This window comes from Bombina bombina, chromosome 1 (assembly GCF_027579735.1).
Source record: "Bombina bombina isolate aBomBom1 chromosome 1, aBomBom1.pri, whole genome shotgun sequence".
Lineage (NCBI taxonomy): Eukaryota > Metazoa > Chordata > Amphibia > Anura > Bombinatoridae > Bombina > Bombina bombina.
Genome location: NC_069499.1, coordinates 1,063,498,086 through 1,063,525,006, shown reverse-complemented (window position 1 = coordinate 1,063,525,006; position 26,921 = coordinate 1,063,498,086). Strand labels below are relative to the sequence as shown.

The following is a 26,921-nucleotide window of genomic DNA, read 5'->3' as shown; positions in this document are numbered from 1 at the left end:
GAGTAATCCCCATTCCAATGACTTAGCCTGCATAATTGCAGCGGTCTGAGATGCAGGTGCGCAAATGGCACTATGTCCATTGCCGCTACCATTAAGCCGATTACTTCCATGCACTGAGCCACTGACGGGCGTGGAATGGAATGAAGGACACTGCAAGCATTTAGAAGTTTTGATAACCTGGACTCCGTCAGGTAAATTTTCATCTCTACAGAATCTATAAGAGTCCCTAGGAAGGAGACTCTTGTGAGTGGTGATAGAGAACTCTTTTCCACGTTCACTTTCCACCCATGCAACCTCAGAAAAGCCAGAACTATCTCTGTATGAGACTTGGCAATTTGAAAGCTTGACGCCTGTATCAGGATGTTGTCTAGATACGGAGCCACCGCTATGCCTCGCGGTCTTAGAACCGCCAGAAATGAGCCCAGAACCTTTGTAAAGATTCTCGGGGCCGTAGCCAACCCGAAGGGAAGAGCTACAAACTGGTAATGCCTGTCTAGAAAGGCAAATCTTAGGTACCGATAATGATCTTTGTGAATCGGTATATGAAGGTAGGCATCCTTTAAGTCTACCGTGGTCATGTATTGACCCTCTTGGATCATGGGTAGGATGGTTCGAATAGTTTCCATTTTGAATGATGGAACTCTTAGGAATTTGTTTAAGATTTTTAGGTCCAAGATTGGTCTGAAGGTTCCCTCTTTCTTGGGAACCACAAACAGATTCGAGTAAAACCCTTGCCCTTGTTCCGTCCGCGGAACTGGGTGGATCACCCCCAATACTAAGAGGTCTTGCACACAGCGTAGAAATGCCTCTTTCTTTATTTGGTTTGCTGATAACCTTGAAAGATGAAATCTCCCTTGTGGAGGAGATGCTTTGAAGTCCAGAAGATATCCCTGAGATATGATCTCCAACGCCCAGGGATCCTGGACATCTCTTGCCCAAGCCTGGGCGAAGAGAGATAGTCTGCCCCCCACTAGATCCATTTCCGGATAGGGGGCCCTCTCTTCATGCTGTCTTAGGGGCAGAAGGCGGCTTTCTGGCCTGCTTGCCCTTGTTCCAGGACTGGTTAGTTTTCCAGCCCTGTCTGTAACGAGCAACAGGTCCTTCCTGTTTTGGAGTGGAGGAAGTTGATGCTGCTCCTGCCTTGAAATTACGAAGGGCACGAAAATTAGACTGTTTGGCCTTTGACTTGGCCCTGTCCTGAGGAAGAGTATGACCCTTACCCCCAGTAATGTCAGCAATAATTTCTTTCAAGCTGGGCCCGATGAAAGGAATATTAAGCAATTTAGATTTAGAAGTCACGTCAGCTGACCAGGATTTAAGCCATAGCGCTCTGCGTGCCTGGATGGCGAATCTGGAGTTCTTAGCCGTTAGTTTGGTTAAATGTACAACGGCATCAGAAACAAATGCATTAGCTAGCTTAAGTGCTTTAAGCTTGGCCATAATCTCATCCAATGGAGCTGTGCGAATGGCCTCTTCCAGAGACTCAAACCAGAATGCCGCAGCCGCAGTGACAGGTGCAATGCATGCAAGGGGCTGTAAGATAAAACCTTGTTGAACAAACATTTTCTTAAGGTAACCTAACTTTTTATCCATTGGATCCGAAAAAGCACAACTATCCTCCACCGGGATAGTGGTACGCTTAGCTAAAGTAGAAACTGCTCCCTCCACCTTAGGGACCGTCTGCCATAAGTCTCGTGTGGTGGCGTCTATCGGGAACATTTTTCTAAATATCGGAGGTGGGGAAAAGGGCACACCGGGTCTATCCCACTCTTTGCTAATAATTTCTGTAAGCCTTTTAGGTATAGGAAAAACGTCAGTACACACCGGTACCGCAAAGTATCTATCCAACCTACATACTTTCTCTGGAATTGCAACCGTGTTACAATCATTCAGAGCCGCTAATACCTCCCCTAGCAATACGTGGAGGTTCTCAAGCTTAAATTTAAAATTAGAAATCTCTGAATCCGGTCTCCCTGGATCAGATCCATCACCCACAGAATGAAGCTCTCCATCCTCATGTTCTGCAAATTGTGACGCAGTATCAGACATGGCTCTCACATCATCAGCGCGCTCTGTCCTTAACCCAGAGCTATCGCGCTTGCCTCTTAATTCAGGCAATTTAGATAATACCTCTGTCATAACAGCAGCCATGTCTTGCAAAGTGATTTGTATGGGCCTCTCTGATGCACTTGGCACCACAACATCACGCGCCCCCTGAGCGGGAGGCGAAGGTACTGACACGTGAGGAGAGTTAGTCGGCATAACTTCCCCCTCGTTGTCCGGTGATAATTTCTTTACAGATATAGATTGACTTTTATTCAAAGTGACATCAATACATTTAGTACACATATTTCTGTGGGGCTCCACATTGGCCTTCAAACATAGTGAACAAACAGATTCATCTGTGTCAGACATGTTTAAACAGACTCGCAATGAGACTAGCAAGCTTGGAAAAACCTTTCAAATAAATTTACAAGCAATATAAAAAACGCTACTGCGCCTTTAAGAAGCACAAGAAAAAACGTCACAGTTGAAATAACAATGAACCAAATCAGTTATAGCAACCAAATTTTCACAGTAAATGTATTAAGTTAGAAAAGTATTGCACCCACTAGCAAATGGATGATTAACCCCTTAATACCCAAAAACGGATAATCAATTTAACAATTAACGTTTTTATCACAGTCAAACACACTGTCACAGGTCTGCTGTGACTGATTACCTCCCTCAAAATGACTTTTGAAGACCCCTGAGCTCTCTAGAGACGTCCTGGATCAAGGATGAAAAAGCAGGAAGACTGAAACTGAATTTTTACTGCGCAAAAAAAGCGCTAAAATAGGCTCCTCCCACTCCTATTACAACAGTGGGAAACCTCAGTTAATCGTTTCTATATAGAAATAAACAACAGCCATGTGGAAAATTTCATGCCCCAAAAGATTTATCACCAAAATACCTCACAAAAAACGAATAACATGCCAGTAAACGTTTTAAACATACACTTTAAAAGTTAGATAGTGTTATTAATAAGCCTGCTACCAGTCGCTTCTACTGCAGTTAAGGCTTATACAATACTTCGGTATTAACAGTATTTTCTTAGTCAAATTCCATTCCTTAGAAAATTACTTATTGTACATACATTCATCAGCCTGATAACAGTCACTGCTGCATTTAAGGCTGTACTTACATTACATCGGTATCAGCAGTATTTTCTTAGTCAATTCCATTCCTTAGAAAAATAATTTACTGCACATACCTCGTTTGCAGGATTCCCCACATGCTATTCCCTTTCTGAAAGTTACCCCACTCCTCAGAATGTGCGAGAACAGCCAGTGGATCTTAGTTACTTCTGCTAAGATCATAGAAAATGCAGGCAGATTCTTCTTCTAAATACTGCCTGAGAACAAACAGCACACTCCGGTGCCATTTAAAATAACAAACGTTTGATTGAAGAAATAAACTAAGTATAAAAACACCACAGACCTCTCACAACAACCTATCTAGTTGAGTTGCAAGAGAATGACTGGATATGACATGTGAGGGGAGGAGCTATATAGCAGCTCTGCTTGGGTGATCCTCTTGCAACTTCCTGTTGGGAAGGAGATATAATCCCATAAGTAATGGATGACCGTGGACTGAATACACTTAACAAGAGAAATTCAGCTTTTAGAGCTAAATTACGTGAAACTGAGGCAAACGAAATAATGAAAGTACATTTCAAAGTTATTCCATTATACATAAGTAAAACGTTTTATATAAAAATCTCAAGGTGTTTACCGTCCTTTTAGAGGGTCGCTAAACATTAAATAAAAGCTAGACATATTGATGTATTATAAGCAAGGATTAGCCTGAAGATCATTGGCAGAAGCTTTTTTGAATATTATAGGCTCTATCGCAGTTTATCATTTCATAATTATAAGCATGTAAATAGTTGCAGATGTACATTTTTTGATGTCAGATATTTTCATAGTTTATCGTAAGCACTTTTTCATTATTGGTTTAATAAATACCCTTATAGCTAACATGTACCAGTGTTGTCTTTCTAATCACAATACAAATTATTTTAAAAGGAATTGATAACCACAGACAACACTTTTTACCTTGATTTTGCACATGGCAAAACATACAAAATTACAAACACTACCTGATCAATCAAACATGGTTACAGGACCATTAAATACTGTAGAATTGCATAATCAACACACACATAATAAAAAGACAATGCAAAATCACTTTCAAAGAAGGAGCAGATTTTTTTTTTCTGATAAATTTTAATGTTAGTTAAATGTTCCGTCCCCCTGCACCATGTGACAGCCATCAGCCAATTATAAAATATGAATATAGTGTGAATTTTAGCACGTGCTCAATAGGAGTTGGTGCCGTAGAAAATGTGAATATTGTGATAATGGGAGTGAATTGGAAAGTTGTTTAAATATGAACCATGAAACTTTAATTTTGAATTTATTGTTCCTTTATCTCAATATTAACAAGCACTTAAACTAATAATAAATAGTGAAATTGATAACCCAACAAAGACACGTGCCCATTATACTAATATCACCCCTGCTCAGTCCCTTAGACACACAAACAAATAACTATGGATTTGGAGCACAAAAGGTTAATTGTGTATAAACCTATTCGCTTCAATACACACTATTAAAAGGGATCAATCAACAAACAGACCCTTTAGCCTGAAACCACCATTTTGTTTGTCATTAATCCTGTGCATATGTTTTACCGGATTACGAAATTGGGAGATTTGCAGATAAGGATTTCATGTTGTTTTTAGGAAGTAACAATTTTGAGCTTCAGGGGTATTGCTGGCAGAAATATTTTAGGATTGTGATCACTGAAAAACACACTGAGTGGCCAAAGTGCAGAAATTTTACCTACAGAGCACAAGTACACGATTGGTTGTTTAAATATTAAAGAAAAACTAGTAACGTTTTAGTCCCTACAAAGTAATTGGCTCAACCATGTTCTAACCTTGGTTTATTTAAAAGTATTTTATCTTACCAATTCTGCTGAGGCCCATTAGCTCTAAATAAATTACCAGAGTAACAATCTAACAGTGTTTTGGGTGATTTGAAGGCTAATACAAGCCGTCACTTACAGTGATATTTTGTGTTCCTGAATGCAGCGCAGTATGTAAAAGATGATACACTATGTTTCTTTAACAGCTCTATAATTAAGGGTCGACATTAGTAAAATTGAGGACACCATGCAATGTGTTTATTATGTTTCATGACTTACATATGTTGAGAAGCATTGGGAAACAGCTGTGAGTACTGAGGTGCTGAGTCTTCAGGACCATGGGGAGCAGCGTGACTTATAACCATCAACACAGGGCGATGAGGATACACTTTCTTGGAAGACCGGAAGAAGTTTATACTGTTGTTTGTAATCAGATCCGTCAAGTAGTCCTTAAAAAAATGGAAACTAGTTTGAGTAACACATTTTACAATCTATGTGTTAAATCCCCTGTAGTTGAACTATTTACCTAAATAATATTTAAGTGTTTCTTAAAAACTCCACTGTTCAGGGATGCATACAAGTTACGCTAACCTTTTCTTAACGTGTTTCCACTCCTTCTGTCATCAATTCCCCTTGCACCCTTAGCATGTAAGCTCACATGACCAGCTGTCCTGTAAATCACATTTAAGCTTCATGTCTGATCTATTGCTGTTACAATTATATATTGTACCTATGTTTATAGTGCTGCAGAATTTGTTGGTGCTCACTGTCCATTTTCACTCAGGACAAGGACTCCTCTAGGGCTCCTGAGCAGTACTTTAACTATGTATTTAGCCCCATGGCGTGGGTTAAACCCATAAACTTGCAGGGTCACTTAGGATAGAACGTGTAATTTTTGCACTCCTATGTCCCTTTAGTAACATGCATTAATATATCACAATCATAACTGAAATTATAGAAATTTAAAGTAAATCTTTAAATAAAATGTATAATGATTCCTAGATCAGTCAACAGAGAGCCACAAAGATTATTAAACACACACACAGATTTGCTCTTATCAAAGAGAAATAGATTCTGGAAGTGACATAAAATATTGATCTTTAGTTCACAGCTATTTGCTGAAATTATTTAGGTTTAAATGGATGTTTACACCTGTAAAATCCAAACCTAAAAGCAGTTCTTAAAAGAGCTGAATGTGTCACAAGAGATCACAACAGTGCTAAATGCACAGCAATCTTTTGTGTACATTTTGCACACATGGGTACAATCTCATCACAGACATTTCAATAACTATAACAAATCAATATAAATTGTTGCATAGGAAATTAGCACATCTGGACAAGTATCCCCACTCCCTTTGACCCAGTAACACTCCATATACAATGTTACCAATGCACAAGAGGATTCTGGGTAAGATATGCAAATAAGATATCCAACATCTTAGATTTTTTGCTTCATACTGTGTACTGTGATTTCTGTATTGCTGCATTCTTCCTATTAGGGAATCACAGTGTGTTAACACAGTACGAAGCAAAAAATCTGAGATGTTGGATATCTAATTTGCATATCTTACACAGAATCCTCTTGTGCATTGGTAACAGTGTATATGGAGTGTTACTGGGTCAAAGCAAGAGGGGATACTTGCCCAGATGTGCTAATTTCCTATGCAACAATTTATGTTAATTTACTTTTGAGACATGGAGGATTTTAATCTCAGACTTTTATCTCCACCATAATTTTAATGAATTATAACTATAACAGAAACAAATGAACGGTTTTCAAATATTAACCCTTTGACTGCTAAGCCATTTCCCACCTGGGTGCTAATATTTTATTTTATTTTTGAAAACAATGGGTCTTGGGGGTCTGTAGCTGCTTAGATGCCTGAGATACAGGCGCCTAAGCAGCATGCCCCCTCCTCCTATACTTAACATTGTTAAGTATAAATAAAATTGCACGGTGACGTCATCACGTAATTGCACGTGACGTCACCGCGCATCACAGGAAGCCCCGGCGATGCCTGTCACTCTACAGGCATGATCGCTGGGGTAGGAGCAGTAAGGAGCCCCCAGATCTCCCTCAAGGTAGGAAAGCGCTCATGACGGCTCTGAGCCGTCATTAGCACCAGAATGAGAAGCTCTGTGACGGCTAAGAGCCGTCATTAGCACTCAAAGGGTTAAAGAGACAGGAAAGTCAAAATTAAACTTGCATGATTCAAATAGAGCTTGCTATTTTAAGACACTTTTAAATCCACTTCTATTTTCAAATGTGCTTTGTTCTCTTGGTATCCCTTGTTGAAAAAGAATGCCCCCATATCCTACACTAGTGGGAGCTAGCTGCTGTTTGGTGCCTGCAAACATTTGTCTCTTGTGATTGGCTGACTAGATGTGTTCAGCGAGCTACTGCAATTCTGTTCCTTCAGCAAAGGATAACAAGATAATGAAACAAATTTGATAAGAGAAGTAAATTGGAAAGTTGTTTGAAATTATATGTTCTATCCAAATTATGAAGGTAAATGGTAAATTCAGCCCAACTGCTCAACATATTTTAAAAGCTCTTATCCTAACTAGCATACCGATATGCTTTTTTTAATATTAAAAACATCAGTTTACTGAATAACTACAATTTACAGTTATATATTCAGCCTCTCTCGAAAATTTTCTAAGCTACTGCTTTGATTGATATACATTTTAGCCAATCATCGGCTCACGATGCGCCCCATGTTAAAAACTATCTCCCCCCCCTCGTGCTCTGAACTCACTAATTGTTATGCAATGCGCATGCGCAACTCTTACGCTACTTGCAAGCAGCGTAAGAGTTGCGCATGCGCATTGCTTTGCAAATAGTGAGTTCAGAGCACGGGAGCGTGCAGGTACTTTTTAACATGGGGCGCCTGGTGAGTCGATGATTGGCTTAAATGTATGTCAATCAAAGCAGTAGCTTAGAAAATTTTCGAGAGAGGCTGAATATAAAACTAACGTTACCATAATAAAATTTTAGTTATTCAGTAAACTGATGTTTTTAATATTAAAAAAGCATATCGATATGCTAGTTAGGATAAGAGCTCTTAAAATATGTTGAGCAGTTGGTATGAATTTACCATCACTTTAACAATAAAAAAACAAAAACATTTTTATCACACATAAGCTTTATTCAAAAAGACCTGCTGCGCATTTTCAAGTGTGTTTGCTTTAAACCGTGTCAAAATGGTGCATATTATCACTCATATTTATAAAGAAATGCAGGGTAAAAACCTGGTCCAATACCGGCATGAACACAAGTGATTTTTCAAACTGTACTTAAAAAAACCAAGCAGAGTTATGTTTGGAAACTGGGATCAGCGACAGTGGTAAGAAACTGGTGTGTTTATTTTTGGTGTTTTTCATTCACTTTTTTTCCACATCTTTTTACTATTTTCAGTCATTTCTTTTATAACTGTCTGTAACTTAACTTATGGGGTCATGCGTTAGCCTACAGACATAAAAAAGATTATATATTTAATTGAACCAAAAATAAAATGATGCATTATGCATATACAATCGTTTTTTTCAGTTGTCTGGTTCTGTTTGCTCTATTGATAACTATGGTGCTCGCCTGCCCAGTTTGGCAAATATTTAAAGAGTGCATATTTTCCTGAAACATTTCATGCTTCAACCGAACAACAGTCTATAATGTTCTAGTTGTGCTGGACCATTTCATTTCTCATGCGGATTTGCTATAAGTTTGCAATCACGCTTGTTTTTGAATATAGGCCATAGACTCTGTATAATTTGTTGGAGTAAAAAGGTAAAAAAAAAAACTGAGGCCCAAGATCATAGTAATTAAACGTACAAAAATGTCTCTCTAGACTGACAATATGGAGTTTATGCTGCTCCTCATTATGAATTCTTTGGATGCCCATATCTGTAAAATATGCACATACACTGCAAACCAATGTTGGAGCACACATAAGATCATAGCTATTCCACTGATGAGCACTGTCACAAATTATATGGTAGTGAGACACATACACAACCATAACATAAATGTAAGTGTATATATATAATATTTGTACAAAAGATCAGCACTCACCAACACACACAGCCACTCTGTGCCAGGCCAGGTAAATCCAAAATAGTATGAACTGCAGTAGGACAGGATATAACATTTCAGCCCCCACGTTTCAGCCTGTGGGGGCTGAAACGTTATGCTGTTTTTGCATTAAATTGGTGATTCAACAATTCTCTGGTGCTGGCTGTTATTCTTGTGGGTCATACACTGATCATCAGGTCCTGTCCTATATATATATGTGTGTGTGTGTGTGTGTTAACAAGGCTGAGGTAACAATATACTGACAAAAAAAAGCTGCATTATTCATTGCAAAGTTCTTTTCAGATATTAAGGTACATTGTCATGCAGCTTACAATCTCTGTTTAATGTCCCTGTAATTAATGGAAGGGATTCAGGACTATTCCTTTAAAAAACAAACAACCCCCCCCCCCACCAAAAAAAAAAAAAAAAGCAACACACAAAATAAAAATGGTATCAAAATAAAACTAAAAATGGATATTTCAGTCCTACATTAAAGGACATTCTAATGCAACTATCATATGCTCTAGTTCATTAAAGTATGACATTTTACCTACTGTTTAATGTACTATAGCCACAGCATACTGACAGCTCTGTGAGTCATCTCTGGTATCTCTGGTGTCAGCTATTACTTTCTCAGATGTGGCATCACCAGAATGTGCTTGTAGGGGGCACTTCTCTGTTTTGTAGGTAGGGCCTTCATGGGAGGGGTAGGCATGTTGTATTGGAGATTCTGGTTGTGCAATCAGCGGGTGTGGTGGACAGGAGGAGCTGTGGAGACTCCTGGCATAGTGGCAGTTAGAAAACCAGGAGGCATCACAGTTGGGGGGGGGCAGCCATTATGCTGGGGAGGATAGTGTCCCCCTGGAAAAGTCACTGTTTCTAAGAGTGCTGCTCAAACATAACAACTGTATCCTGCTTTTAGCTGTAGCACACTGCTTTTTGGTAGGCAGAACTCAATGTGGAGGATTGAAGAAATAATTATATGCATTGAATGAGTCCTCCCGATGCTTTAACCTTAGTATCTGACCCTGTCCCCCACACATGGTAACCCTAACCCTGACCTCCCCCACAAATATACATAATGGCTTATCTGCCATCACAGCTCTGTGAGTCATCTCTGGTATCTCTGGTGTCAGCTATTACTTTCTCAGATGTGGCATCACCAGAATGTGCTTGTAGGGGGCACTTCTCTGTTTTGTGGGTAGGGCCTTCATGGGAGGGGTAGGCATGTTGTATTGGAGATTCTGGTTGTGCAATCAGCGGGTGTGGTGGACAGGAGGAGCTGTGGAGACTCCTGGCATAGTGGCAGTTAGAAAACCAGGAGGCATCACAGTTGGGGGGGGGGCAGCCATTATGCTGGGGAGGATAGTGTCCCCCTGGAAAAGTCACTGTTTCTAAGAGTGCTGCTCAAACATAACAACTGTATCCTGCTTTTAGCTGTAGCACACTGCTTTTTGGTAGGCAGAACTCAATGTGGAGGATTGAAGAAATAATTATATGCATTGAATGAGTCCTCCCGATGCTTTAACCTTAGTATCTGACCCTGTCCCCCACACATGGTAACCCTAACCCTGACCTCCCCCACAAATATACATAATGGCTTATCTGCCATCACAGCAACTATCCTGGGATCTCCCTATCGCAACCACCTATTAACAGTAAACAACCTCCCACTACATGATCCCCTCTCAGTAAGCCCCCACTAAACCTAAACTCCCATATGACCATTAACACTGCAAACAACCCCAACACATTATCAAACCGTTCAGTAAAACCCACTCTTTACAATCCCCTACTTAATAAAATGGTGCACAAGAATTATTTAAAGTTAAGGGCAGTTTGAGATGGGAGATCAAACGTAGGATATTAGCAGAGGGGTGTCGGCCATTGTGTTTATTTGTAGCATGTAGATAACATCTGAGGGGGAACAAGACAGTACAGAAATTGTTAACATCAGTGGAAGATTAGGATATAATTTAGGTTAACAAGGTTGGGGGAAAATGAGTCAGTGGCAGTTAGATTTATTGCAATATGAACAGGTCACAAATAAGGTTAATTTAAGCTTGGATGGCAGGACAACAGCAAATAGTGCTTAATGTGGTTTAGAGAGACGATAATTATTTGCAAATGGGGGAGTTTGGGGTCAGGGTTAAAAGATTATAATACAGATACCCCATTTAATACAGGTACCAGTGTCAGAGTATGAGAACAACAACTTCACTCATTGGCATCAGCCAGACATCATTATTTAGTGACCTGCAAGTAAAGAACAATCTCTCACTAAACAGCAGGGACAGTTTAGTGGTGTTGCTATGAAAATCTGCTGTTGCTAGACTTTTATCATAGCAGCTCAATTATAGTGACTAAGAATCTAGACCATTAGATGTACAATAAGTCCCATGGTGCTCTAAAATACATTGTCTTTATTATTATTTTTTAATTAATGACAATTATTTTCTGCTGTCAATTGTATGTTTTGAATCTCAAAGCCCAAGGTCACTTCAGGATGAGACATTAACTCACCTTAGAATAGTCAAATCCATGTTTTTCCTTTACCCCATTCCGGCAAAGAGTATAGTTATAAAACCGAGAATTTTTAATAAGTCCGACCCACTCTTTCCAGCCAGGAGGAACGTAGGAGCCGTTATATTCATTAAGGTATTTGCCAAAGAAAGCTGGATGAAAACATGAGAGAGGGGAAAATGTTATGTCATGAAAAGTATCTGTGTTACAAATAAAGAAATCACAGTGTGTGTTCTGATTTATGCTATTGGATGCGTGTGGTCACAGAAACAGCATGGTACTATGAAAGTTGTTGTACCTTTTAGTAGACCAATAAATCATTTGTATTAGCTATTATTTTACTTTGAATTTTGCATGTTTAACAACATTTAAATAACTTGCAAATGTCAAGAGATTATGTAGCATAACACATTATACATGTGATAGGTTGAAACACTAAATCACATAACCGTTTAGAGGGAAAGAAGTGTGACATTTAATACAAAAAGCAAAATAAATTAGGTCCTGATGGAATTTACAATTTTGGTCTTCCGGGACACCAAACAAGTTTAAATGACATCTCTATATTTGAGCACAGGTGGCTAGATCGATGTGACTAAACTTTATTATTATTAACATGCAGAGGAGCTATAATTCCCTTTAAGGGACATTGGTAAATGTTTAAAGGGATGTGGATGTAACAATGAAACAATCATTACCGAGATAAAACTTACCATTTGCAATTTACCTCTGCTATCAAATGTGTCTCTTTAGGTATCTTTTGTTGAAACATATCCATCCTTTCCATGAGAGCATACTAAGGTAGATTCAGTAGTGGGCACATTGCTTCCACTATAAAAATGTTATGCTTATTGTGCTCAAGGCACATGCACACTCCTGAGTTTACTTCAATTTGCTCTAACTGAAAGAAGCTCAGTTTAATCAAAGATACAATGTACATACATTTGACAACAGAACTAAATTGGAAAGGTTTTTAACATTGTTCCCTCTATTCGGATCATGAGAGTTTAATTTTAAAGGGATAAGAAAGTCAAAATTAAACTTGCATGATTCAGATAGAGCTTGTTATTTGAAAACACTTTTAAATTCACTTCTATTTTCAAATGTGTTTTGTTCTCTTGGTATCCCTTGTTGAAAAAGAATAGGCACATATCCTACACTAGTGGCAGCTAGCTGCTGATTGGTGCCTGCACACATTTATCTCTTGATATTATCTCTTGATTGGCTAACTAGATGTGTTCTCTCTGTGTGTAATTAGTCTCCCTATGGGAAAAAGGGGAAACCAGACGTGGACTCCTTGCTCAGTGTGCTTAGAGGAATATGGCTACACCTCACTGACGAGGCCCAATGAAGACCGAAACGATCATCTGGGGTTTCTATGTTCCTTGTTCAGAGAGGAATTGCCTGGTATTTCGGTGCTGGGCTGACCATAATAGGAGGGATCAGACTGATATACTACAGGAAAGTTCTACTCTGTGAAAAGCATTACTGGGCTAATAGAAGCTGCACCCAGGTGGTAAATCGCCATAGAACAGGCTAACAATGGTATTGTGCCGGTTGTTTGTTCCTGTGAGTGTGCTTTTCTCTGTGTGTGTTCAGCTAGCTACCAGCAGTGCAATACTGTTTCTTCAGAAAGGAAAACAAAAGAATGAAGCACATTTGATAACAGAAGTACATTTGAAAGTTGTATAAAATTGTATGTTCTATCTATCCGAATCATGACAGAAAATGTGTGTGATTTCTGTCCCTTTAGCTTCCAGGCCTTATTCAGGAACAAGACAGAAGCAAATGCAAGAAGAATGCAAGGCCAAAAAATGCAAAGTTAAGATGTTTGTGTGCTGTCAGTGAATTTGCGGATCTCTGTGTAGAGGTAAGAAAGAAAGTAATTGGTCTACAAATTACATAATTGTGCAACAATATAGACCCAGTAAACGTCAGTGTATCATCTACTGGCAGATTTGGTTGCTTCAGTAGCTCTGAAGACCAACTAATGCAAAGCAATTTAACAAATCAATGTGAAAATATGCTGATTTCTAACACACACCAGTTATCAGTCCTCTGATCCTCCATTTACATTCTTGGCAAATTGGTTTTGTGTAGTAGGAATGGACACGGCTGAGGGAAAGCTACGGCATTCTCAGGCCTTGATGATTAAAAGTGACATGAGGCGGAGAGATATTTAAAAGGGATGAGATGTCTAGAAAGCCTGGCAAAATATTCCAAAGAACTGACAGTACTGTTTATTAAAGGCAGCATTGCCAAGAGGCTTCTTACCATATATTTCAGTGGGTGGCGATTCTGCTCTGATATCAGCGATATATTCAAAGCAGCATCGCCACCTCAAAGGTGTAATGTAAAGGATTCCTTAAAACAGTACTCTATGACAATACAATTTACACGTGTCAACAGAAACTCAACCCCTGTTCTTACAATACAATAGTGAATTAAACATATCAATAATACACCTATAGGAGCCGGAGTCATTGTGGGTATATGATATATGTGTATACATTGTTTAATGTATATGTATAGTATAGTATAATGTAAAAATACTGTATATATAAAAACTATAAGCGTGATTGTAATAATTTTCTATTGTGTATTTATACTTATTGTATGATTGCGATTGCACATTCTTAATATTCATATTTACATTATATTGAGAATATGCATTCTCGATTACTAATTCATATTTTAAAATATTGCTATCGTGTTTTCGCATTTCCATATTTCACAATATTGTAGTCTATATTAATATTAATTTATATCTATATTATTCATATCATATTTAGATTATATTGAGAACGTGCATTCACAATCACAATATCCATATTTTACAATATTGCGATTCTGTTTTCATGTTTCCATATTTCACAATATTGCGATCTATTTTAATATTAATATATATCTGTAGATATATTTTATTATAGAACACGATTGCTACAGTGCAAATGCAATATTTTAAGTAAAACACGATCGCACAATCGCGATCGCAATATTTCGAAATATGAATATAACAAATGTGAAAACGAGATCACAATATTGCGAAATATGAATATTGTGATTGCGAATGTGCAATCGCAATATAATATAACTATGAATATTGAGAACGCGCAGCCACAATCTTAAAATAAGTACAAATAAACGCCTAAGGACACAAAAGAAAATAGTACAATCACATTTACAGTTTACATACATATTGTGACATTATACTATACAATCCCCCAGCTTCTATAGATTTACTAGGAAGTGTTTTTATGGTTTTCTTTTGTCTTTATTAACAAAGTTGATTGCAGACATGCCGCATAAATAGGCATTCCGTGGGAGTTTAATGGGCGTTCCATGGGAGTAACCTGTATGTTAATGGTGAAACATCGCCGTGGGTTTCTAATATTCAAAGCATTCTATCCTCCATCTTAGCTATCCCCTTTCAGCCATATCAGTCTCACCCGCTTTTCAGTGGTGATATTTCCTAGTGTAACAAATCTAGTAAATGTGCAGTGAAACTGAACACACATATGCATAATTTGAAATGTTAATACACATAAAAAAAAGTTATTATGCACATTCTATTGTGTGTAAACACGCTTTGAAGACACACCCCCTGCCACCTACATCACAGCTCAGTGGCGATGTCGGCAGACTTTTGCTGAAGTCGGAATCTTCATTATATCCTATGGGAGACACATTGCCACTCATCAGCAAAATGAGGCTTACCCCACTTTTTTAGAATATAATTGACAGACTGGCGGACTGCGAGCCTGGTGAACCCAAAAAGGCAATTTTTTTTTTGGTCTGTCGATGTTTTGAATATCGGGACCTCAGTGTATGCAACACTCTAAGATCCCAATACATTACAAATTCTATTTTATTTAAACAAAAATACATTGTCTATATAAATAAACTTTAAATTAGCAATGAGAGACTATCCTCAGAATAAGAGTCCTCAGAGTCAGAGACACCCCTATCATTAATGATGACTTGTGGACTCTCACCATCTGATGAAAGAAATATAAAATACGTGAGCACAGAGACTGGTGAAGTGCCAATCAGTGTATGGCACCATTTTTTGACTCATCACAGCTCAAAAACTGTTTGAAAATGCCATGGACATTATTAATAGTAGATGGGGTAACGAAAACAATGTGACAGCTTTAAATGCTTCTACAATGCAAAAATTCATTTTGATGTATATATAAAATGTCAAACAAATATAAAAAAGTATTAAATGCATTTTCATTACATTTGAAACATTTGATATTAAAACAGTACATTCAACATTTGAATGTTACATTCATTATTTAAATTATATGAGACATTTCAAGCTGTGAGTGTTGGGTATTGAAGTTCAAAAATAGGTACCGGTATCAAATAATGAGAAATTGTGTTATCAGTCCATCTCTAATAGATACTTCTAAACATTACCATCTAGAAAGAATCACATTGTTTAATTTGATGAAACTGGAAAAAAAGACTAAAAAGGAAGCTATGTGTTTGAAGAAATGTTTTTGTTAAAGAAAGTACGCTATTCTTTTTCAAAGACGGTCTGCTGTTTCTTGAGGATAGTGTGTTATTTTGTTTCCCATAGATAAATGGTTAATTATTTTAGAGTCTAATTGTATTGCTCTTTTATGTTTGCAAAAATCATTTAAATGAGATTACTTAGCTTTAATGAGATTTCAGAATATTTGCATATGAAATATTTGCATATAGAAACCAATTCTATAACATCTGAATTAAAACTTGCATTGCTCACCTCAATATATTTAATCAACAACAAGCTGCAACGGATTGCTTAGACAAAGAATGTTTTCTATCTTCATACTGATATAAAGAATGTATAGACAGAACATTGCTTTGTAAAATGTTTTTCCCTCAAGGGATATACGTGTAATTTATTTGTACAATTGTGTCTGTTTGCATACTATTGCAATTGTACCCCTTTAGAAATATGTATTTAAGCCTGTTAGCTACACTGTACTGAAGAAAAAATTCTGTAAAGTCCAAAGACTAATATATCTGGCTACTTTGTTCACAGTCAGGAATGGAGATAATGACGTAAGAGAGGTCTGGTCAAAATTCGATTTCCCCTTATGAAATATTTACTACATGAAGTAATGATACTTTAAATATAAGTTTCGAAGTTTGTTTTGCTCCACTTAGCTTTTAGTTAAAAGAAAAAAAAACGTTTATATCACACACACACACATATATACACATATATATATAAATTCTGTAATGTGTATAAATCATATATTAACAGGTCTGTATTTTTTAAAAAAATTATGTGAATGTACTGGGCCAACAAAAGCACACTATATGTTATTCCGCAAGAACTTCCAAAAGTGTCTGAGGACAGAATGCTCCTCGCAGTTACACCTACTCCACGGAGGCCTCTACAAGACATAAGCATAAACACGCTCTAGAAGGTTTGTCTGCCAAACTAAGTCACACAATATTTGCAAAAACAAATGTGCTAACAGTGACATGGTTCATGCTGGAAACAAGCTCAGTTAGACGACCTTCGATAGAATGCTTCTTACAATATACACATTTTCCTTTCCAGCAGTGATTTCACCCAGTGCTTTGGAGAAAAGCTGCAAAGCATTATAACACTTGTGGGTAACTTTAGAAATAAAAGTTTTATTTACTTACGTGGTTTGTCTGCTTACTAGGGTCAGTAAACAAAACCCAGAAAAGAACGTGTTCAATAGAAAGTAATGGTGTCATTTTATTAACTAATCAAAAAATAATATCCATCGATCTATACATCCATCCAATCTGAGAAGGAAAGGTTAGAAAATAGAATGGTAGAGATGACAATAGGAAAGGAACTAATACGTTATAGGATAAAAATAAAAAATTTATTAAGTGCAAAGAAATAAGAAAAAAGCAAAATATGTGTTGGGTTGTAGAGAATACCAGGGCTGGATTCACTATCGGCTAGATTTAGAGTTGGGCGGTAGCTGTCAAAACCAGCGTTAGAGGCTCCTAATGCTGGTTTTTACCGCCCTCTGGTATTTGGAGTCAGTCAGGAAAGGGTCTAACGCTCACTTTCCAACCGCGACTTTTCCATACCGCAGATCCCCTTACGTCAATTGCGTATCCTATCTTTTCAATGGGATCTTTCTAACGCCGGTATTTAGAGTCGTGGCTGAAGTGAGCGTTAGAAATCTAACGACAAAACTCCAGCCGCAGAAAAAAGTCAGGAGTTAAGAGCTTTCTGGGCTAACGCCGGTTTATAAAGCTCTTAACTACTGTGCTCTAAAGTACACTAACACCCATAAACTACCTATGTACCCCTAAACCGAGGTCCCCCCACATCGCCGCCACTCTATTAAAATTTTTTAACCCCTAATCTGCCGACCGCACACAGCTGCCACCTACGTTATCCCTATGAACCCCTAATCTGCTGCCCCTAACACCGCCGACCCCTATATTATATTTATTAACCCCTAATATGCCCCCCTCAACATCGCCGACACCTACCTACAATTATTAACCCCTAATCCGCCTCACTCCCGCCTCAATAACCCTATAATAAATAGTATTAACCCCTAATCTGCCCTCCCTAACATCGCCGACACCTAACTTCAAGTATTAACCCCTAATCTGCCGATCGGAGCTCACCACTACTCTAATAAATTTTTTAACCCCTAAAGCTAATTCTAACCTTAACCCTAACACCCCCCTAAGTTAAATATAATTTAAATCTAACGAAATAAATTAACTCTTATTAAATAAATTATTCCTATTTAAATCTAAATACTTACCTGTAAAATAAACCCTAATATAGCTACAATATAAATAATAATTATATTCTAGCTATTTTAGGATTAATATTTATTTTACAGGCAACTTTGTATTTATTTTAACCAGGTACAATAGCTATTAAATAGTTAATACCTATTTAATAGTTACCTAGTTAAAATAATTACAAAATTACCTGTAAAATAAATCCTAACCTAAGTTACAATTAAACCTAACACTACACTATCAATAAATTAATTAAATAAAATACCTACAATTATCTACAATTAAATAAACTAACTAAAGTACAAAAAATAAAAAAGAACTAAGTTACAAAAAATAAAAAAAATATTTACAAACATTAGAAAAATATTACAACAATTTTAAACTAATTACACCTACTCTAAGCCCCCTAATAAAATAACAAAGCCCCCCAAAATAAAAGAATGCCCTACCCTATTCTAAATTAAAAAAGTTCAAAGCTCTTTTACCTTACCAGCCCTGAAAAGGGCCCTTTGCGGGGCATGCCCCAAAGAATTCAGCCCTTTTGCATGGAAAAAACCACATACAATACCCCCCCCCAACATTACAACCCACCACCCACATACCCCTAATCTAACCCAAACCCCACTTAAATAAACCTAACACTAAGCCCCTGAAGATCTCCCTACCTTGTCTTCACCTCACCGGGTCCCAATCTGTCCAGAAGAGCCTCCGATGTGTTGATCCAAGCCCAAGCGGGGGGCTGAAGAGTGACGTTCATCCTCGGGCTGAAGTCTGGATCCAAATCGGCGGCTGAAGAAATCCATCATCGGGCTGAAGTCGGAAGTCCATCATCGGGATGAAGTCTTCTATCAAGCAGCATCTTCAATCTTCTTTCTTCCGGAGCGGAGCAGAGCCATCTTCTTCCCAGCCAACGCGGATCCATCCTCTTCTAACGACGCCTACTCGCCGAATGACGGTTCCTTTAAATGACGTCATCCAAGATGGCTTCCCTCGAATTCCGATTGGCTAATAGGATTCTATCAGCCAATCGGAATTAAGGTAGGAATATTCTGATTGGCTGATGGAATCAGCCAAACAGATTCAAGTTCAATCCGATTGGCTGATCCAATCAGCCAATCAGATTGAGCTCACATTCTATTGGCTGTTCTGATTATTTTAACTAGGTAACTATTAAATAGTTATTAACTATGTAATAGCTATTGTACCTGGTTAAAATAAATACAAAGTTGCCTGTAAAATAAATATTAATCCTAAAATAGCTACAATATAATTATAATTTATATTGTAGCTATATTAGGTTTTATTTTACAGGTAAGTATTTAGCTTTAAATAGGAATAATTTATTTAATAGGATTTATTTTGTTAGATTTAAATTATATTTAATTTAGGGGGGTGTTAGTGTTAAGGTTAGACTTAGCTTTAGGGGTTAATCCATTTATTACAGTAGCGGCGAGATTCGGTCGGCAGATTAGGGGTTAATAATTGAAGTTAGGTGTCGGTGATGTTAGGGAGGGCAGATTAGGGGTTAATACTATTTATTATAGGGTTATTGAGGCGGGAGTGAGGCGGATTAGGGGTTAATAACTTTATTATAGTAGCGGTGAGGTGCGGTCGGCATATTAGGGGTTAATTATTGTAGGTAGCTGGTGGCGACGTTGTGGGGGACAGATTAGGGGTTAATAAATATAATATAGGAGTCGGCGGTGTTAGGGGCAGCAGATTAGGGGTACATAGGTATAATGTAGGTAGCGGCGGTATACGTAGCGGCAGATTAGGGGTTAATAATAATATGCAGGGGTCAGCAATAGCAGGGGCGGCAGATTAGGGGTTAATAAGTGTAAGGTTAGGGGTGTTTAGACTCGGGGTTCATGTTAGGGTGTTAGGTGCAGACTTAGGAAGTGTTTCCCCATAGGAAACAATGTAGCTGCGTTAGGAGCTGAACGCTGCTTTTTTGCAGGTGTTAGGTTTTATTTCAGCTCAAACAGCCCCATTGTTTCCTATGGGGGAATCGTGCACGAGCACGTTTTTGAAGCTGGCCGCATCCGTAAGCAACGCTGGTATCTAGAGTTGCAGTTGTTGTAAATATGCTATACGCTCCCTTTTTGGAGCCTAACGCAGCCATTCTGTGAACTCTAAATACCAGCGGTATTTAAAAGGTGCGGGAGAAAAAAAGCATGCGTAGCTAACGCACCCCTTTGGCCGCAGAACTCTAAATCTAGCCGTATGAGTTTATAGGAGCCTCAAATTGCTAAGTTATTCTATGGAGATGACTCTTCAAAATGGAAAAGCTTCAGTGTTTTAATGGCCAGCATGTGAAAGCAGCAAGAACAATGGTACGGTAACTGCTCTAGAAATGCACAGGCCCTTATTTGTCACTATCGTAACCCAAGTGCCTAATCCAAACCTCCTTATATTTAAACATGAGAGACAGCAATACAATTGCCTAAGAAATTATTGTTGTGAGATCTTGTGAGTGGTTAGATTAGGGCACCTGGGAGATTACCCCACAAGAGTGTGACTTTATCATTCCAGATATTAGCTGCAATATTAGGTGTATATCTGTGTTGCTCTAAGTGATATATCTTACGTTTTAATATAGATTAATTTCAAATACCCTGTGCTTCATCACCCACTTCAAAAGTCATTTTTTTCTGTGAGCTAATTGTCGTCCAATCAAAGCTGTAGCTAGAACCAAAGGCGCCCAAAGGGGAGAGCGCTTATTAGACAACAATTCAAACCTTTATCTTACAGAAAAAATGAATCTTGAAGTTGTCGCTGGAGTGCAAGGAATTTGAATTTCATATCTACATTAAACAGTAAGTTGTACCGCATCTTCATTACAACTGATGAATTAAACTCCATCTAAAATATCACTAACATTCTGGATCTGTTTTTATAAAGTGGAGAGTTTACCTTCAGTATATTGAAAATGAACCCAAAAACAACAAACATCAGCCCCATACTAGTTAACCAGAATGCAATGGGAGGAGCATTACATGGTCTTTAGAGGGATTTTCACATTTAAATCCATTTCAATTCATTTGAAAAACCTGCAACAAACTACAGTATTTATCACAATGTCAAATTTATAAATATATTAGCACCATAATAGAACCTATTATAGAATTAAACATGGTTGCCCCCAATCATGCCTCTTCCTTATGTTATCTCTCTGCCCTAGTTTTGAAAGCTCAAGCGCTCCCTAAAGACTCGGGGATGCATACAACCTACACTAACCTTTCCTAATCCCAGCTCCTCTCCTCCATTGCTATCCCCTTGAACCCCTTAGCATGTAAGCCTATGAGCCCAGCTGTTTGCAGATCACCTTCATAAGAGCTGACTACAACAGTGCAACTCTTGGCAGGGCCCTCTACCCATTTGATCCCTATGCATTTTACCTTGTATACCGCCTACATTTATAGTGCTGCGGAATCTGTTGGCGTTCTACTACAAATACCTGATAATAATAATAAAATAATAATAAAATAGCTTTTCTTTCAATATTTTTGCACATGCTTAGGTCACATGCTACCAAACACTTTTTTTTGTAATAAAGCATTCTGTGCACTTCAAAATTTTAATTGAACTTTTTGAAAATAGGTGCACAAATGTGTGTTTACATTTATGTGTGTAGTGAGACTATAGTTTAAAGCAGGGATGGCCAACTGAAAGCCAATGGGCCACAGGCAGTCCTATGTACTAATTTTTGTGGCCCCAGGGAAAAAGCAAAAACAACGCGTGCCATTGTTTTTGTGGCCCTAAGAGAAAGCAGAACTAGAAATGTGTTTTTTGGAATTCTGGTATTGGACAAAAAAGATGGCCACAACTTAAAAGAGGCATCTGTAGGAGAGAACAGCAGCAAGAGAATATCCTGCAACCTTACTTAAATTATGCCCTGTGCCTTTGGATATTTTTAGGAATTATATTATGATTTGTGTGTAGCTATATATTTATGTGGCCCTTAAGGGTTTTAAAATATTGATCTGCAGCCCTTAAAGCTTCTAAAATATTGACCTGCGGCCCCCATATGTTAGGAAGTTGGACCTCACTGGTTCAAAGGACCATTAGATAAACTAGAATTGGATAGTTGACAAGTGCATGACAAAAATACATATAGATTTTTTTTTCTACAAATTTAAAAATTTCCTTTAACTTGCTGGCGCCCTGTATCATGTGACTGCAACCAACCAATCACAGATTCATACACATATAGACACAACCCTTGGGTCAATTAAAGGTAACTTTATATTATAGTTAAATAGGAATGTCTTAATATATTATATCTTAAAGACATTTTATATATCTGACAGGCTATGTTTGGTATCAAAATAATACCTATGGTTCCACAATGTGAGCGATCAACAGTACTTAATGTACCTAAATAGAATTATAGTATCCTATAATTGCAGCCAGGCTTGAAAGCTGGATTTATGACCTGCAATAAAAGGGTTGACAACATTCCTTGCCCCCTCTCTGATGTATTAATATTGAATTTAGCTAAATTATGTTGTCATTTCCCATGGGAACCTACAGGCAATAGAGTAGTGACAACTTTTCCTCCAATATCCCATGGGAACAGACTATGCTGGTAAAGTTGCAGGTTCTGTTATTTTCTCCTTTATATTTTAAACTGTTTGCTTTGGTAATTTTGTTTGTTAATTATTTTTATTTTATATATAAATGTACTGTGTTTTGTTCATAATAAATAATACTTTGTTAAGTTTGCCTTTGTCTAATACCTGACCTGCGTTACAGAAGAAACAACTTTAACAATACTGTGTTTTTGGTTTGATTTTTGCCAAATTGGGTATTTGGGTTTAATCTGTTAGTCTGGGTTTTCATTACCATTTTCCCTATAATAAAAGTGGTTGCAGCAGAGATAGTTTTGTGTGGGTGGCATTAAATGGGAGTTTTGGGCATATTTCTTGGTCTAGTACAGCCTAGGGAGTGTTTTATTAACCCTTGCACCCAATGAACTTGAGTGGCTTGGCTGTGATGGTCTGATTAAAGATTAAAAAGTTGGTTAGCCCTCTATGACACAAACTGGTGACAGTTGCAGGATCAATCAATGTTCAGCTATGTTTTTCAGGTGAAAATAATTTTGGAAGTTTTGTGTGCACTATCAGTAATTACAAAATGTTTCAATTATTAAGTTGATTTGTTTTTTTTTAGAAGTTATTAAGTTTTTAACAAAAAAAAGTTCCTTTTCAATGTTAAAGCATCTCTATACAGGCATGTATCTCTTCTGCCTCCTTTATTTGCCTGGTTGCCTTTCCACGTCCCTTTAATCTGTTTGCAATACACTGGTATGCATCTCTACTGCTTCCTTTATCTGCTTGCTTGCCTTTCCACGTCCCTTTAATCTGTTTTCAATACACTGGTATGCATCTCTCCTGCTTCCTTTATCTGCTTGCTTGCCTTTCCACGTCCCTTTAATCTGTTTTCAATACACTGGTATGCATCTCTCCTGCTTCCTTTATCTGCTTGCTTGCCTTTCCACGTCCCTTTAATCTGTTTTCAATACACTGGTATGCATCTCTCCTGCTTCCTTTATCTGCTTGCTTGCCTTTCCACGTCCCTTTAATCTGTTTTCAATACACTGGTATGCATCTCTCCTGCTTCCTTTATCTGCTTGCTTGCCTTTCCACGTCCCTTTAATCTGTTTTCAATACACTGGTATGCATCTCTCCTGCTTCCTTTATCTGCTTGCTTGCCTTTCCACGTCCCTTTAATCTGTTTTCAATACACTGGTATGCATCTCTCCTGCTTCCTTTATCTGCTTGCTTGCCTTTCCACGTCCCTTTAATCTGTTTTCAATACACTGGTATACATCTCTTCTGATGTCTGAATTTATGACTTTTCTGTAAATTTGTTATCAGTTCCTTTGTACAATTTCTGTGTGCATCCCCAGCCATTTGTCTCCCCCTCATCTAATTTGCAAGTGTGCGTAACTCCAGTCTACTTATCTAGTCTGCTTGTACACTGCCTTACAACTCAAACCTCACTGCTATATACAGCTGAGCAAAGGCTGTCTGAGCCTTGGCTATGTGTGTCCTGTGATTCTAAGTGGCCTGTGATACAAGTGGCAGTGTTAAAGGGATGCTGAACCGAAATTATTTCTTTTGTGATTCAGATAGAGCATGCAATTTTAAGCAACTTTCTAATTTACTCCAATTATCAAATTTTCTTCATTCTCTTGCTATCTTTATTTGGAAAAGAAGGCATCTAAGCTTTTTTTGGTTAAGAACTCTGGACCGCACTTTTTTTTATTGGTGGATGAATTTATCCACCAATCAGCAAGTTGTTCACCAAAAATAGGCCGGCATCTAAACTTACATTCTTGCATTTCAAATAAAGATACCAAGAGAATGAAGAAAATATGATAATAGGAGTAAATTAGAAAGTTGCTTAAAATGTCATGCTCTATTTGAATGACGAAAGAAAAAAAAATTGGGTTCAGTGTCCCTTTAAGTACTGGAGGAGGAAACTGCAGTCCCACTAACAGGTAAAACTAACTATACACCTGCACAATGATCTCCATGTCTTTTCTGCTATTTCTGTCTGCCCTTTTCCTAAAACTCACTGCACTTCCCTATAACAATAACCCCACACTATCCATATCTCACCTCCCTTCTCTCATCCCCTATGCTGTCCTCTCATGAACACTGAATACTTCCCCATCGTACTCTCCTGTGTCTAATCATATCCGCTCCTACAAGTCTCACTCTTACCTTCTGTCACTCACACTCCTACTACTGCTTGCTGCTGGTGAATTCTCTCCTAACCCTGGCCCTGCAGCAATCACCACACTTTTACACTCTTGCTTTGTTTCCCACTGAAAAAACTCTAGGTCACACAATCCTAAAAATCTCATCTCTATTAACCCACAGCGCTTATCCCCTCTTTTCTTGTGCTCTTTGGAATGCACGCTCTGTCTGTAACAAACTTACAACTGTTCACGACCTGTTTGTTTCTAATGCTTTCAATCTTCTAGCAATTACTGAAACCTGGTTATCTTGTTCTGACACTGCTTCCATTGCTGCTCTCACGCACGGTGGTCTCCACTTTAGCCACACACCTAAGCCAGGTGAGAGACATGGTGGTGGTGTTGGAAGCTTACTCTCCTGCTCCTATCAGCACCTGCATCCTCATCGATTTCTCTCCTTTTCATCCTTTGAAGTCCACTGCATCCGCCTATTCTCCCCCCTCTGCCTCAGGGTGGCAGTTATCTATCGCCTCCCTGGACCAACCTCCCAATTCCTTGACAACTTTGCTGCCTGGCTTTCTCACTTTCTCTCTATAAATACACCTGCTCTAATCCTGGGGGACTTCAACATCCCCATTGATAACCCATCTGCCCCTGATGCCTCTAAGCTTCCCTCACTCACAAACTCCTTTGGTCTTTCACAATACACCCTATTCCCTACTCACTGCGACGGACACTCTATTGATCTGGTATTCTCCTACCTCTGCTCTCTCTCTCTGACGTTATCTGTCGCCCATTTCCCATCTCAGACCACCATCTGCTCACCTATAATCTTGATATACAGGCTAAACCTACTTCTCCCCCTCGCCCCCACACCTGTAGAAATCTGCACACTGTATATCCTCTCCAACTTTTCTAGCTTATTCAAAAACGCCTCCCCCACACTTCCATGATATCCTGCCCTGACCTTGCTACAACCCACTATAACAATACTCTCTCCTCTGCACTTGACACTTTTGCTCCTCAACCAAATACACAAAACCCCATGTCATCAGCTTCAACCCTGGCACTCTAAGCAAACACTCTACCTGCAAAAATGCTCCTGTGCTGCTGAATGTGCCTGGAGGAAATCCCGCTGTGAACCAGATTTCCTCCACTATAAGTTCATTCTTTATTCTTATTCCTCTGCTTAGCCAAGCAACCCTACTTCTCTTCTCTTATATCTACTCACTCCACAAACCCTAAACATCTTTTCTCCATTTTGAACTCTCCTCTATCCACATGCACCACCCCCTTCATCTGCCTTTAGTGCTCAAGACCTGGCAGACTACTTTTTCAACAAAACACTTACTATCCGTAGTAATATCCCAACACAATACTGCAACCTTCCATCTCCGCCCCCGGTTACCTCCACCACTCTCAGCACCCTCCCCCCTAACCACTGAGAATGAAGTGAGTTCCCTATTGTTTTCCTCACACCTCACTACCTGCCCACTTGACCCTATCCCTCCACATCTAATACCTTCTCTGTCTTCTATCCTGACTCCAGCTCTTACTCACATATTCAACCTATCCCTTACAACCAGTTCATTCCCATCTTCCTTCAAACATACAAAGGTCACCCCCATACTCAAAATCCCTCCCTCGACTCAAATTATCCTGCAAACTACCGCCCCATATCACTGCTTCCGCTAGCTTCAAAAGTTCTGGAAAAACTAGTTTCCGATCACCTAACGCACTTCTTGTCCTCCAACTCATTGCTTTACCCCCTGCAATCTGGCGTCCGTCCCCAACACTCAACTGAGACTGCCCTCACTAAGGTTGCTAACAATCTTCTTTCTGCTAAAAACAATGGGCACTATTTTATACTTATCTTACTTGACCTGTCTGCTGC

General features: G+C 38.4%; 1 protein-coding gene across 8 annotated transcripts in view; it reads right to left on the bottom strand.

The window, feature by feature from the left end:
• SULF2 (sulfatase 2) overlaps window positions 1-26,921 on the bottom strand; it is a 904,152-nt gene that overhangs the window by 118,499 nt on the left and 758,732 nt on the right. For all 8 annotated transcript variants that reach the window (XM_053690481.1, XM_053690402.1, XM_053690933.1 and 5 more), the window contains 2 exons: window positions 11,566-11,717; window positions 5,251-5,420 (listed from right to left, as the gene is read on the bottom strand). In XM_053690481.1, the coding sequence (XP_053546456.1) occupies window positions 5,251-5,420; window positions 11,566-11,717 (322 nt within the window). The remainder of the gene's footprint in view (window positions 1-5,250; window positions 5,421-11,565; window positions 11,718-26,921) is intronic.